Source organism: Coregonus clupeaformis, unplaced genomic scaffold (genome assembly GCF_020615455.1).
Source record: "Coregonus clupeaformis isolate EN_2021a unplaced genomic scaffold, ASM2061545v1 scaf0138, whole genome shotgun sequence".
NCBI classification, from domain to species: domain Eukaryota; kingdom Metazoa; phylum Chordata; class Actinopteri; order Salmoniformes; family Salmonidae; genus Coregonus; species Coregonus clupeaformis.
In genome coordinates, this window is record NW_025533593.1 from 395,767 (window position 1) to 410,615 (window position 14,849).

A 14,849-nucleotide genomic window follows, 5' to 3' on the forward strand; every position below is an offset into this window, starting at 1 on the left:
GCTGATTCTGCCTTGCCATTTGCTTTTGGGTGTCTTGGAGAGGAGGTCACGTGGTCAAACTCCCATTCTGAGGCGAAACGCTTGAACTGTGCAGTGAATTGTGGGCCATTGTCCGTGATTACCTTGTCAGGCTGACCTTGCCTTGCAAACTGCGCCTTGCAGCGCTTTATGACCGTCTCTGCGGACAAGTCAGGGAGCAGTTCAATTTCCCAAAAGTCAGAGTAATGATCAACGAGGAGAAGATAGTCCTTTTGTCTGTGGCTGAATAAGTCCATGCTGATGATTTGCCAGGCCCTTGTGGGCAGTTCGTGTGACATCATGGTTTCCTTTTGCTGTTCATGAGCGTACTCGTTGCATGTGGTACAGTTGCTGACAAAGTCTTTAATTTCTGCTTGCATGTTTGGCCAGTATAATGTTTCACGAGCCTGACGGTAGCATGCGTCACCTCCGACGTGACTGGAGTGTATGCGGGTAAGCATCTCTGGACGTAGTGATTTGGGAATAATGACCTTCTGACCTCTGAACAAGACGCCATTTTGCACACTGATCTCATCTCGAAAGGTCCAGTATTCTCTCACTGTGAAAGGTGTCTCCTCTTTCAGATATGGCCAACCTGCTAGAGCCATGGACTTCAGTGACTGTAGGTGTTCGTCCTTGTCAGTATGTTGCCTGATCTGGGCTAGGCGGTGATCTGTCACATTTAAGTAGTCTGCCTGATTGATCTGTTGAACATCTTGTTGTTCCTGCTGTAGCGAACAGATGGCCTGCCGCTGATAGGCAGTGCCTCTACCTGTACATTGTGCTGTTGCCCTGCTCAGTGTGTCGCTGATGTACATCTCAGGTCCTGGCTTGTAAATGACCTTCAGGCTGTAGTTTTGCAGAGTCAGGAGCATACTTTGAAGCCTCTTGGGCGCGTTGAGGAGAGGTTTACTGAATATGGCAATGAGTGGTTTGTGGTCAGTTTCAGCGGTGACCAGCTCTCGACCATATAAGTAGTGATGGAATCGCTGGCAGGAGAAGACGATGCTGAGGCACTCTTTCTCAATTTGTGCATAGTTTTGTTCGGTGGGGGTGAGCGCTCTCGAGGCAAACGCAACGGGCTGGCCTTCCTGCATAAGGCAGCATCCAAGTCCCCTTTGGCTAGAGTCGCTCTGGATTGTGACAGGCTTCGTGACGTCGTAGTAGCGCAACACTGGCATGGATGAAGCCAGAGATTTCATCTCCTGCACTGCGGCCTCGTGCTTGGGTAGCCAGTGCCATGGTGTGTCTTTGTCCAGCAACCGGCGCAGAGGCTCACAGACTGCTGATAGGTGTGGCATGAACTTTGCAAGATAGTTTGCAAAGCCGATGAGACGCTGTACTCCTTTTGCATCAGACGGGTTTGGCATGTCGAGGATCGCTTGGACCTTGTCTGGGTCCGGCTTCAGGCCTTTTGCCGAGAGAATGTGGCCATGGAAGTGGACGTCTTTCACCTTGAACTGCAGCTTCTTCAGGCCAAGACGAAGCTTAACTGATCGGCAGCGCTCCATCAGTGCCAGGATCTTCACATCGTGGTCGCGTTCTGCTTCTTCGTCTGTTTCACCACAGCCTACGATCAGGATATCATCGGCGATGGGTTCAATGCCCTTGAGCCCAGCCAGTAACTCGTGCTGCTTGCGTTGGTATACCTCAGGCGCCACTGAGACACCAAACGGGAGCTTGAGCCAGCGTTTCCGACCCCAGGGGGTCCAGAAGGTAGTCATGAAGCTGCTTTCTTCGTCCAGCTTGCATTGAAGGAATGCATCTCGGGCATCCACCAAGGTGAAAATCCTGGCCTTGGGAAGCTTATAGAGGACATCCTCTAGTGTCGGCATGATGTAGTGGGATCGTTTCAGTGCTTGGTTCAGATGCTTTGGGTCGATGCAGACCCTCAGCTTCTCTGGTTTTTTCACTATGACCATATTGCTGATCCAGTCAGTTGGTTCAGTCACAGATGTCATGTGGCCATCGGCCTCATACTTGTCCAGCTGGGCCTTCACAGCCACTTTCATTGCAATGGGCACATTGCGAGGAGCACACTGGACTGGAGTAATGCTCTCATCCACTTCAAAGTGTACCTCCCCAGGCACTGATTCAACGGGCATGTTGAATACATCGTCATATCTGCTGAGTAGTTGTTCTTTGGACAGGGGTCCATGCTGGACATGATCCACAATGTGCAGGTCATTTGGTACAGTGAACTGCATCAGTCCCAGGCGTTCGCATGTAGAGCCTGAGAGGAGAGGATTTTGACTGGTTTTCACAATCTCGAACTCCAGCTTGTGTTTGCGTCCCCGAATAACACATTCGGTCTCAAAGGTGCCCATAGAGCTCATTAGTTCTCCTGAGTACAGCTTTAGTCTAGTATCGCTGGGAAATAGATGTGTGTCAGGTGCCAGATTGATTTTGTCTTTGTAGCTCATTACGTTGCATGTAGCACCCGAATCCAGTTGACATTGTTGTTGCTTGTTGTGTAATCGTAGTGTCACAAACCATTTCTTCCCTCTTGAGTGTACAGCCCCAATGGATTCATGCATGTAAATGTCACTTTCACTGTTCAGCTCTGAACATTGAGTAACATCATCAACACAGTGAATCTTGCCCTCACTCACCCTTCTTTTGCTTTTGAGACACACTTTTGCAAAGTGATTATTAGTTCCACAAGCTCTGCATGGTTTTCCATAGGCCGGGCAGTGCTCTTTGCCACGTGTGTGTGTATTCCCACAGTATTTACATGCTACGGGGCTCTCTGTGTTCACCGTTCGTGGTGAATTACTCTGCCTCGATTGGTTTTGTCTGAATGTCTGCCTAGCAACAGCGTGAACAGTATCAACGTCGGAGCGTGGGGTTTCCGTTTCCATTGCTCTCATTCTCATGTCAGTGACTTCAGCAGTGCGGCACATTTCGATGGCAGTTACTAATGTTAAGCCTCTCTCTCTCAGTAGACGCCGGCGCGTATTCTCATTTGCAATTCCCAGTACTATTTTGTCACGAATCAGTTCATCTTTCAATCCCCCGTATTCACAAGTGGCGGATTTCTCTCTCAAACGGGTTACAAAGTTGTGTACTGACTCACCCTCTTCCTGTTTGCAGCTTCCGAAAACGAACCGCTCGTAAATTACGTTTCTGGCGGGTTTGAAGTAATTCTCCAATGCATCCAATATAGCCTTTGCATCACACTGTTGTCGTGCCGTGAGGGTGAGATTGTGCCGGTAGATATGCCTGCATTCGCTGCCCATTAAACTCCTCAGAGTTGCCGCTTGTACCTCGTTGGGTTTCTCATGTAGACCGGTCGCCAGCGCATAGTCCTCGAATTCATCCCTGAAGTTGTCCCAATTAGTATTCCAGTCCCCTGTGAGAACCATGTGATTTGGTGGCGGAATGTTCGCTGCCATAGCAATGGAATAGGAGATTTCTTTGTCTTCAGTCATGGAGGTAGGTAGTGATGCTAGCTAGCCAGCTAACACGAGTTGATCAGTGTTGTGAGTAGGAAACGGCTTGTGTTCGCATATGGAACGTAACTGCGCCTATACTGTACTTAGCTACAAAAATAACAAACGTGTGTTTTCCGAGCCACTTCTGATACCATGTTTCTGTACGATAAGTTGGATTAAGGAATAAAGACAGACACCAATGTTCAGTTCAATAGCCTTGTTAAGCCTTGTACAAATCCCTACGCGTGGAGTCTGGGGAACAGTCCAACTAGTCGATTACCTATCAACTAGACTCCGTAACACTGCTTGTTAGCTAGCTAGCTAAAGCAGGCCACTGTGTGTAGGCTAATGAGCTGCTTGCTAGCTAGTTAGCTACAGCAGGCCACTGTGTGTAGGCTAATGAGCTGCTTGTTAGCTAGTTAGCTACAGCAGGCCTCTGTGTGTATGCTAATTAGCTGCTTGTTAGCTAGCTAGCTACAGCAGGCCACTGTGTGTAGGCGAATGAGCTGCTTGTTAGCTGGTTAGCTACAGCAGGCCTCTGTTTGTAGGCTAATGTGCTGCTTGTTAGCTAGCTATCTACAGCAGGCCACTGTGTGTAGGCTAATGAGCTGCTAGCTGGCTAGCCAACTTTACTTACTATTGCTAAGTGAAATATCATCAGCTAACTTCATATTAGCTTGTTATCCTGATGTAGGCCTATTTATCATTGTAAAAACTAATGCTCCAAACGAATTTGTAGACAACAGCAATGGAAGAGGGTGAAAGGGTTTTCTGCTCCAGCTGTCAGAAAAGGGTTATTAGCGCAGGTTGTGGGATGACATCATGAAAAGATTCTCCAGTTTTAGTCCCTAGAGAGGAAAACTATGAAGACAGACAGAGAGACAATAGTCAGGACTGTCTAATTGTAATAAAATGAAGGCTTTTTCTTTGTGAGCTGCGAAAGCCTGTCTGCATATGAAGAGGTCCCAGTGAATGTCCCAAGAGACTGCTGCCACGTCACTGGGTTGTATGTGTACTTATGTTAGCAAATGTTGTATACAACAATACAGCTAAAAGTCACACACAATGTAGGCTACAAACCTATTACAACTGTAGCAGGACCTGATCCTTCTCCTGGAGGTATGCTGGGTGTGCAGGCTTCTGTTCCAGCCCAGCACTAACACACCTCTTTCAACTTATCAAACCTAATGAGTTGATAATAATGTGTATTATTGCTGGGCTGGAATAGAAGTCTGCTCACCCAGTAGATCAGGGAGTGGAGCAAGGTTAGCCAACTCTGGTATGGACTTTTTTGTTCACCTGAAATTATACTTTAGTAATAATAGCCTACTTACTAAGATGTTTAACATTTACAAACAAGTTAGATTATTTGTACATTTTGAAATAATATTTGTATTAATTAAATGTTGATTCATTGAAGTGTTTAAACTTGTTTTCATTGTTAACTTAAAAACATTATTAAAGATGAACTAGTGTCAATGTTCATTCATCACATATCACAGTTCTGCAATAGAAAGTTCCTTCTGGACATGTGCAATCAATGTGTCCCTTGTCATTGTACACCTGAAGCAGAGAATAGCTAAACTCACACATCGTTTACATATTGATGACAGGCCCAGCAGAGAGCGGGAACTGTCTCTGTCAGGGTATTTAAAGAAGAACTTATAACAAAAGCTCAGTTCTCTGTCTGCCCTGCGTGGTATTTCAGTGGACCCGTATATACGAACATCATATTTACCATTGAAGTGTTTTGCTTTAATAAAATACTAGTCTATTTTAGAAGACGTGTATTGACCTCTTTTTGTTCCTATACCAGATTTGAATTGACGCAACTTAACATCAAGCTAACCGTAAGCCAGATTTTCTACATGATTTTTATGACATGAACTTGTTTGATGCTAATCCAACCCTTGTGTTCTAGGTACAGTACTCTACATGACAAGAAGGAGATGGTTATTTGTAGGCTAATTAAAAAATATAAAAAAGGATAATAATGAGGCGTGGGGAGCGTTGTGATTCTACCTCGTTGTGATTCTACCTCGTTGTGATTCTACCTCGTTGTAATTCTGCCGTTGTGATTCTACCTCATTGTAATTCTACCTTGTTGTGATTCTACCGTTGTGATTCTACCTTGTTGTAATTCTACCTCGTTGTAATTCTACCGTTGTAATTCTACCATTGTGATTCTACCTCGTTGTGATTCTACCTCGTTTATCTGCTGAGAATGATTATAGAATACAGAGACAAAATCAGAAGGTCAGTGGCGTGGAGGAGGGTTGCAGAGATGATGGTGTTGATATTGGTGTAGGTAACACATTGTCTATTGTTGAAGGGAGGTAGTCTACAGTTGAAGTCGGACGTTTACATACACTTAGGTTGGAGTCATTAAAACTCGTTTTTCAGCCACTTCACAAATTTCTTGTTAACAAACTATAGCTTTGGGAAGTCGGTTAGGACATCTACTTTGTGCATGACACAAGTAATTTTTCCAACAATTGTTTACAGACAGATTATTTGACTTATAATTCACTGTATCACAATTCCAGTGGGTCAGAAGTTTACATACACTGAGTTGACTGTGCCTTTAAACAGCTTGGAAAATTCCAGAAAATGATGTCATGGCTTTAGAAGCTTTTGATAGGCTAATTGACATCATTTGAGTCAATTGGAGGTGTACCTGTGGATGTATTTCAAGGCCTATCTTCAAACAGTGCCTCTTTGCTTGACATCATGGGAAAATCAAAAGAAATCAGCCAAGAGCTCAGAAATAAAATTGTAGACCTCCACAAGTCTGGTTCATCCTTGGGAGCAATTTCCAAACGCCTGAAGGTAACACGTTCATCTGTACAAACAATAGTACGCAAGTATAAACACCATGGAACCACGCAGCCATTATACCGCTCAGGAAGGAAACGTGTTCTGTCTCCTAGAGATGAACGTACTTTGGTGCGAAAAGTGCAAATCAATCCCAGAACAACAGCAAAGGACCTTGTGAAGATGCTGGAGGAAACAGGTACAAAAGTATCTATATCCACAGTAAAACGAGTCCTATATCGCCATAACCTGAAAGGCCGCTCAGCAAGGAAGAAGCCACTGCTCCAAAACCGCCATAAAAAAGCCAGACTATGGTTTGCAACAGCACATGGGGACAAAGATCGTACTTTTTGGAGAAATGTCCTCTGGTCTGATGAAACAATAATATAACTGTTTGGCCATAATGACCATCGTTATGGTTGGAGGAAAAAGGGGGGCTTGCAAGCCGAAGAACACCATCCCAACCGTGAAGCATGGGGGTGGCAGCATCATGCTGTGGGGGTACTTTGCTGCAGGAGGGACTGGTGCACTTCACAAAATAGATGGAAAATTATGTGGATATATTGAAGCTTTGCGACCAAGCTTTAACTTCCAAGACATCAGTCAGGAAGTTAAAGCTTGGTCGCAAATGAGTCTTCCAAATGGACAATGACCCCAAGCATACTTCCAAAGTTGTGCCAAAATGGCTTAAGGACAACAAAGTCAAGGTATTGGAGTGGCCATCACAAAGCCCTGACCTCAATCCTATAGAAAATGTGTGGTCTGAACTGAAAAAGTGTGTGCGAGCAAGGAGGCCTACAAACCTGACTCAGTTACACTAGCTCTGTCAGGAGGATTGGGCCAAACTTCTCCCAACTTATTGTGGGATGCTTGTGGAAGAAGGCTAACCGAAACGTTTGACCCAAGTTAAACAATTTAAAGGCAATGCTACCAAATACTAATTGAGTGTATGTAAACTTCTGACCCACTGGGAATGTGATGAAAGAAATAAAAGCTGAAATAAATCATTCTCTCTACTATTATTCTGACATTTCACATTCTTAAAATAAAGTGGTGATCCTAACTGACCTAAAACAGGGAATTTTTAGTAGGATTAAATGTCAGGAATTGTGAAAAACTGAGTTTAAATATATTTGGCTAAGGTGTATGTAAACTTCCGACTTCAACTGTATCACTTCATAAAGACAGTCCATCTGTGAGTGTGTGTGTGTGTTTGTGTGCCTGTGTTTGTGTGTATCATAAAGATCCTCAGTGTGAGTGAGGCCTGCTGTCTAACTGAAATCTTTCTGTCATGATCACACACACACACACGCACACACACAGACAGACAGACGAGACAAGTTGGTAGACAGATACAGCTTTTTGTAAACAAGTATCCTGTGTATAGATACCAGCAGTGGCGGCTCCTGAAAAAATTCTCAGGGGGGGCAATTTTTCTGATGATTTAGGTGACCTACACACATTTTTAAAAAGATATGTCCAGCAACAACATGAAGACAGGGGCAGCATATAAGTCAATACCAGAAGCATTTATTGACTGATCTCAAAAGTGTTGGCTTACAAAATCAAAATAAGTTATCACAGTAAAAATAATCAAGGGTGTTCTTTCACATTCCTCAACACTGCATAAACAATATGCATTTCCATAAACAAATGAAATATCAGCTGAAAATACAGCATCTTGGTATTTGTTCAGATTGCAGGATCAACAAGAGCTTTTACCACATTTTTTGCCTCATGGTTGAATTGGAAATATGTGCAGCTGAGCATAATTCACAACAAGCAAGCAGGAGCTTTTGATAGAGGCTACTGAAAACATTGATGCAAGTTATTGGTAATAAGACATTTTTATAGACTTCCATATTCTGCCCTCTTGTATAGATTTGTGAAAATGAACAGTGATAGACATTTTGCCTGAAAACAGAATTTGAAAGTAATTTCTAGAAAAGGTAAACACAGCTATCTGTATGGCTTTGTAAAATGAACAACCATATTCTGGCCAGAGAAAGAGAACCTTTCTTTGGTGTGATCCAGGATGGTGTTGCAGACCTCTTCAGACAGCCTCTGCTTCTCCTCTTCTCTCAAAGCTGTTCTGGGTCTTTTGGCTCCTGTTGCTTCTTGCAGCTGCTGTTGAGAGGAGTCCCTGAAGGCAAACAGACCAATGTGTTTGTTGGCTTTGTACAGTATTGTTGTCTATGTGATGCACAGGTATATGCAATGTATCCATGTATAGTACAAATACTTCAGTTCCACTTAAAATGGGCAGGGATGCATAAAGTCTTTAGTGTTTAAGTTAGCCTTTGTGTCTCACATAGCCTGGATGTTCAGCACAGTATACAGTGGTGCTCATAAGCTTATGATCCCATGCTAAAGTTGACTAAAAAGAGGAATAAAAAAGAAAAGAAAATTGGTGTCCTTAAAGGTTGGATTTTCCAACTTTTTTAATTAAGTCATTAAGATCAATTTCCAAAAGATGATTTTTTTTTATTATTTTATTCCTCTTTTTAGTCAACTTTAGAATGTGTTCATACACTTATGAGCACCACTGTACAGTACACATAGTATATAAAATAAGCTAGATTACACCACTGGCCATATATAATGAGAATAATGTAATTTCAAACACAAATGCAGTCTCCTTTCATGCATACATTTTCAAATAAAGCTCTGCTTTGAGAAAGATCGAATGATATTGTTTAATCTTACCTTATGGCCTGCACACTGCTTGTGAAGCTGTCGAGGGCACGTTTGATAAAGACAGCATCGATGTCCTTCTTCTGTAGCTTCTGGTACAGAATGTCGACGTGGGGCATGATTTTGTGAAAAAGCCGCAGGAAAAAAATTAAATCTTCATCATGTAGCATCCTCACGTAGCCAGATGCCTCTCTCACGGTGGGCTGGTCAAATGAACCCAATGAACCCGTCCGAATGGCTTCAAAACATTCTATGAGGTCGTCTCGATTCTCGTAGACAGTGTTCACGACTCTGCTTAGTAGAAACCTGTTGAATTATTAAATTTGGTCTGGGAGGTCCTAATTGTTTCATTGCCAATTTATCTTGATTTGTTCGCCGACAAAAAGGAACTTCTTTCAAAGAGACAATCGAGTTGCACTGAAGGCTAGCCATTTTGACAGTAGTAGTGAATTGATTGATGAGGCTACCCGCTCTTTTCTTAGTTACGTTCATGGTTATGTTACGTATGACGAAAGCGCGTAAGTGCAAGCCCTCAGAAACCCATAGAGATTGTATTGAAAGCTCTGATATTTGAAAAAAATTGATTTTACATTAGAGGCTATGAGAGACTTCTGGGCGATTTTCAACCTGACTGAAATCGCCCCAAAACGGGCGGGGACATTTGAAGCACGACTTTAGCCTGATTGGACATTTAGTGGCAGATCAGACGTCTAGATTAGAACACTGATAACTACTGTTGCCGTGATATAATTGATTAGAAAAAAAATCCCTTCCTTTTCCCGTTTGGCAGTGCGTCGCCCATATCGCCCTAATGAACACACCGCCCCTGGATACCAGGATGTGCATGTCCACCTCTGTTTAACTACGATGTGTTAAGGCCTGCTCAGACCATTGAGATGAGTGTGCGTAACTCTGTTTGTGTGTGTGTGTGTGTGTGTGTTTGTGTGTGTGTAACTCTGTTTTGTGTGTGTGTGTGTCTGTGTGTGTGTGTGTGTGTGTGTGTGTGTGTGTGTGTGTGTGTGTGTGTTTCAGTGAAAGATGATGTGTCACATTTGTGTTACTCCCTGAGATATTCTTATGTCTTTAGTTTCTATACTTCAGTTTAGTAACCTAGCTATAATATCTCTGTCTTCTCTCCTATACTTCAGTTTAGTAACCTAGCTATAATATCTCTGTCTTCTCTCCTATACTTCAGTTTAGTAACCTGGCTATAATATCTCTGTCTTCTCTCCTATACTTCAGTTTAGTAACCTAGCTATAATATCTCTGTCTTCTCTCCTATACTTCAGTTTAGTAACCTGGCTATAATATCTCTGTCTTCTCTCCTATACTTCAGTTTAATAACCTAGCTATAATATCTCTGTCTTCTCTCCTATACTTCAGTTTAGTAACCTAGCTATAATATCCCTGTCTTCTCTCCTATACTTCAGTTTAATAACCTAGCTATAATATCTCTGTCTTCTCTCCTATACTTCAGTTTAGTAACCTGGCTATAATATCTCTGTCTTCTCTCCTATACTTCAGTTTAGTAACCTAGCTATAATATCTCTGTCTTCTCTCCTATACTTCAGTTTAGTAACCTAGCTATAATATCTCTGTCTTCTCTCCTATACTTCAGTTTAGTAACCTAGCTATAATATCTCTGTCTTCTCTCCTATAATATATTGACAATCCCATATTGGCTTCTCTTAGGTCCTCTCTCCTACTTCAGTTGAGTTGAGTCTTATAGCTTAAATATATCCTTATATACAGGTATATATCCCTATATTGGGAACAACATTGAGATGAGCAGAATATTTAATCCCACGTAGGGTTGTTGATAGGCTCCCCCTTGTGGGAAATAAATGACAGTGTGACTTCAGAAAGAATACGTCAGTGACCTCATCTGCTATTATCATTGACGTACACCAGCCTCGCTAATAATAATAATAATAATAATATCATCATCATCATCATCATCATCATCATCATCATTGTCCTACTCCTCCTCCTCCTCCTCCTCCTCCTACTACTCCTGCTACTACTACTACTACTACTACTCCTCCTCCTCCTACTACTACTCCTGCTACTACTACTACTATTCCTCCTCCTCCTCCTCCTCCTCCTCCTCCTCCTCCTCCTCCTCCTCCTCCTCCTACTACTACTCCTGCTACTACTACTACTATTCCTCCTCCTCCTCCTCCTCCTCTCCTCCTCCTCCTCCTCCTCCTCCTACTACTACTACTCCTGCTACTACTACTACTATTCCTCCTCCTCCTCCTCCTACTACTACTCCTCCTACCACCGCCACTACTACTACTACTGCTGCTACTACTACTACTGCTACTACTACTACTACTACTACTACTACTGCTACTACTACTACTACTACTGCTACTACTGCTACTACTACTACTACCACACACTACTACTACTACTACTACTACTACTACTACTACTACTACTACTACTACCGCTCTAGAACCAGGAAGTGATATTACAAACATTGTAACAAACAATGAGCTGGTGATTGACATTTCTGAAATGAGTAACTGCAAAATGCATAATAATGAATAATAATTACTTCCTGCCATGGGTCTAGGTTGACGATAGGAAGGTTAAGACAACAATGTAATAATTCCATGCGGAAGCGTTTTGAAAATAAACAAATTCATGGGACCAGCGTTATAGATGCGGTAAAGTTCCACTGACCAGATTGGCAAACATTCAACAAATCTGATCTAACAAAGTGGATATTCATCAAATCCATCATGATTTATGTATCGTAACAGGCCCACAATGTGTTTACTTACGTCTGATTTGGATATATTTGGCTGTTTTTTATTAGTAACATTTAAAAGTCCCTATTCAGGTTTAGAAGTGACTGCGGTACTCTATTGTTGGATTCTACAGGATTAGAAGTCGTGACCAGCGGTCGGTAAATCCAGTAATAAAGTGGCTGTAGATTATTTATTTTTTACATCTAAATGAAGTGAGTGACAGTAAAGCAGTTATGCTATGTGTTCACTGAGTAGTTAGCTGAAATTCACTAGAATTGTGTTTATTTTTCACTTTGATGGCAAACTTTAAATAATAATAATATGCCATTTAGCAGACGCTTTTATCCAAAGCGACTTACAGTCATGCGTGCATACATTTTTGTGTATGGGTGGTCCCGGGGATCGAACCCACTACCTTGGCGTTACAAGCGCCGTGCTCTACCAGCTGAGCTACAGAGGACACACTTTCTGTGCTGCTACCAATCACTCCCAGTCATTCTGAATGCGGAAGCTGGTCCCTTGTTGAATAGTGGCACAAAGAGTTCTGGGATATTGAAATCCTTTTGTTTTAACCTGTATATTCTGATTCCAGGCATGGGTCTAGGTTAGGACAACGTAATAATTCCATGAAGAGAAGCGTTAGAATATAAACACATTCTTTGGAACAGCACTATTGCTGATTCTACAGGATTATCATTGAAAACGTGACCAGCCGTCTGGATATCAATTAATAACGTGGTTGTAGATAATTAGAAAAACGTTTAACTCAATAGAATGACAGTAAAGCAGTTATGCTATGTGTTCGCTGAGTAGTTAGCTTTTCAGTCAGAAATGGCTGTAATTATGTTACAGCTTCATCAACAGGGACAGCGCGATAAACACTATTGATGTTCTGTGGTGGTCGCTGCAGCAGGGAGGAGAGAGACAACGGGTGCCAGTCACACAGTCACTCACTGTCTTTGTTTTTTTAACACAGAGCAGCAAGTCTGAGCACAATCAAATCATTTGCGGTCGGACTCCTTCTAGTCATTTGTGTGTCTTAATTATCTAATCAAACGGTGTGCTTAAAGCATCAGAAAAGCACTCACTCACCCTCTCTCTCTCTCTCCTCACAGGTCTTCATTTCACTCTACTGGGGAACTTAAATGCCATAGATTGCAGCCTGGGCTTCATAGCCAATCGGAGACAATGTGTTGATGCAGATGAGTGTACAGAGGGGGACAGTGCCACACCCTGTGGAAGTAATGCCACGTGTTACAACACAATCGGAAGCTTCTACTGTCAGTGTCTACCTGGTTTCAAATTCAAAACGACTTTCAACTTTACCCTTTCTGGACAGTGTATTGGTGAGTGTTTAATAATATAATATGCCATTTAGCAGTCACTTTTATCCAAAGTGACTTACAGTCATGCGTGCATACATTTTTTGTGTATGGGTGGTCCCGGGGATCGAACCCACTACCTTGGCGTTACAAGCGCCGTGCTCTACCAGCTGAGCTACAGAGGACTTGTTTGAGTGAGTGTGTTTGTGTGTGTATGTCTGTGTCTTTGTCTGTCTGTGCCTGTGTCTGTGCCTGTGTCTGTGTCTGTGTCTGTGTCTGTGTCTGTGTGTGTGTGTGTGTGTGTAAATGCTACATGTTAAGGGAGTGAACATTGCTTTGGCAGTATCTCCTTATTTTCTCTGTTCAGGAAGTTGTCCAATAGAAATGGGTTTTTGTTGTAAAACGTTTTGAACACACCCCATATTTCCTTCTCTCTTCAGACCTCAATGAGTGCCTGGAGAAACCACAGGTTTGTGGAAGCAACACCACTTGCCTCAACACCATCGGGAGCTTCCACTGCCAGTGTCTACCTGGGTTCAGATCTAACATAACCAACGTCACTAGACACTGTGAGGGTGAGTCCACTGAAAGGGTATCATTGCTGTGTGTGTGTGTGTGTGTGTGTGTGTGTGTGTGTGTGTGTGTGTGTGTGTGTATGTATGTGTGAGTTGATAGAGGCTGGCGCTGAACCTGAATCTTGTCTTGATTGATTGAATGCATTAATTTGATAATTAAAAGTTGAATGCTGCTGATTGAGGAATATATCCAATAAAGCCAGAAGTCTTCTTTCCATTGTGGTCCTCTTGCCTCTGCAGACATCACTGAGACGTGTCGTATAACCGCCTGTTTGTTTACACGCTATTACTGTGGTCTTGATCGGCATGGCAACGGTTGTGGTAGAGACTAGTGGAGGTTGATGAGGGGAGGACGGCTCATAATAATGTCTGGAACTCAGCGAATGGTAACCATGGAAACCATGTGTTTGATGTATTTATATGCCATTCCACTGATTCCGCTCCAGTCATTACCACGAGCCCGTCCTCCCCAATTAAGGTGCCACCAACCTACTGTGGTGGAGACCCTGTTTGGTTTGTGCCAGTGTGATTGACAGGTAAGACAGGTGTGTGTACTTGCGTGTCTGTGTGTGTGTGTGTTTGATGCGAGGGTCTCAGCTTTGCTTGTGTGTGTGTGTGTGTCCACTAAAGATGAGGATGAGTTTGTGTGGGTTCCCCCAGTGTGCGGCGCTCTGGGCACGTGCACAAACACATCTGGCCAATACACCTGCACTTGTCCGTCAGGGCTCAGTAACCATGGCAACAACACTGCCCCCTGCACAGGTGAGGTGGCTGAGGCCATGCTAGCCCTGACCCCTGACCTCTTACCCCTGACTCTCTCTCTCTCTCTCTCTCTCTCTCTCTCTCTCTCTCTCTCTCTCTCTCTCTCTCTCTCTCTCTCTCTCTCTCTCTCTCTCTCTCTCTCTCTCTCTCTCTCTCTCTCTCTCTCTCTCTCTTTCTCTTTCTCTTTTTCTTTCTCTCTCTCTCCATAATGTTCCTCCAACTGTTACTCTTCCTCCTTATCATCATCAATTTCTCCCCTGTACACTCATCTCTCTCTTTCTCTCTCTCTCCCTCAGACATAGATGAGTGTAATGTAACCGCTGGTATCTGTGGAGTGGGCGGGGACTGCCAGAACCAGAAAGGAAGCTACAGTTGCCTCTGTCACCCTGGATACAGTAACTACGGCAACAAACAGGCTCAGTGCTCAGGTGATTGTAGAATCTGGTACCATGATGCATTACTTCCCACGAC

The 14,849-nt window shown here is 43.2% G+C and overlaps 1 protein-coding gene across 1 annotated transcript in view; it reads left to right on the forward strand.

The window, feature by feature from the left end:
• LOC121532570 (adhesion G protein-coupled receptor E5-like) overlaps window positions 1-14,849 on the forward strand; it is a 182,874-nt gene that overhangs the window by 54,145 nt on the left and 113,880 nt on the right. The window contains exon 5 of the mRNA XM_045213676.1: window positions 14,675-14,806. Within this exon, the coding sequence (XP_045069611.1) occupies window positions 14,675-14,806 (132 nt within the window). The remainder of the gene's footprint in view (window positions 1-14,674; window positions 14,807-14,849) is intronic.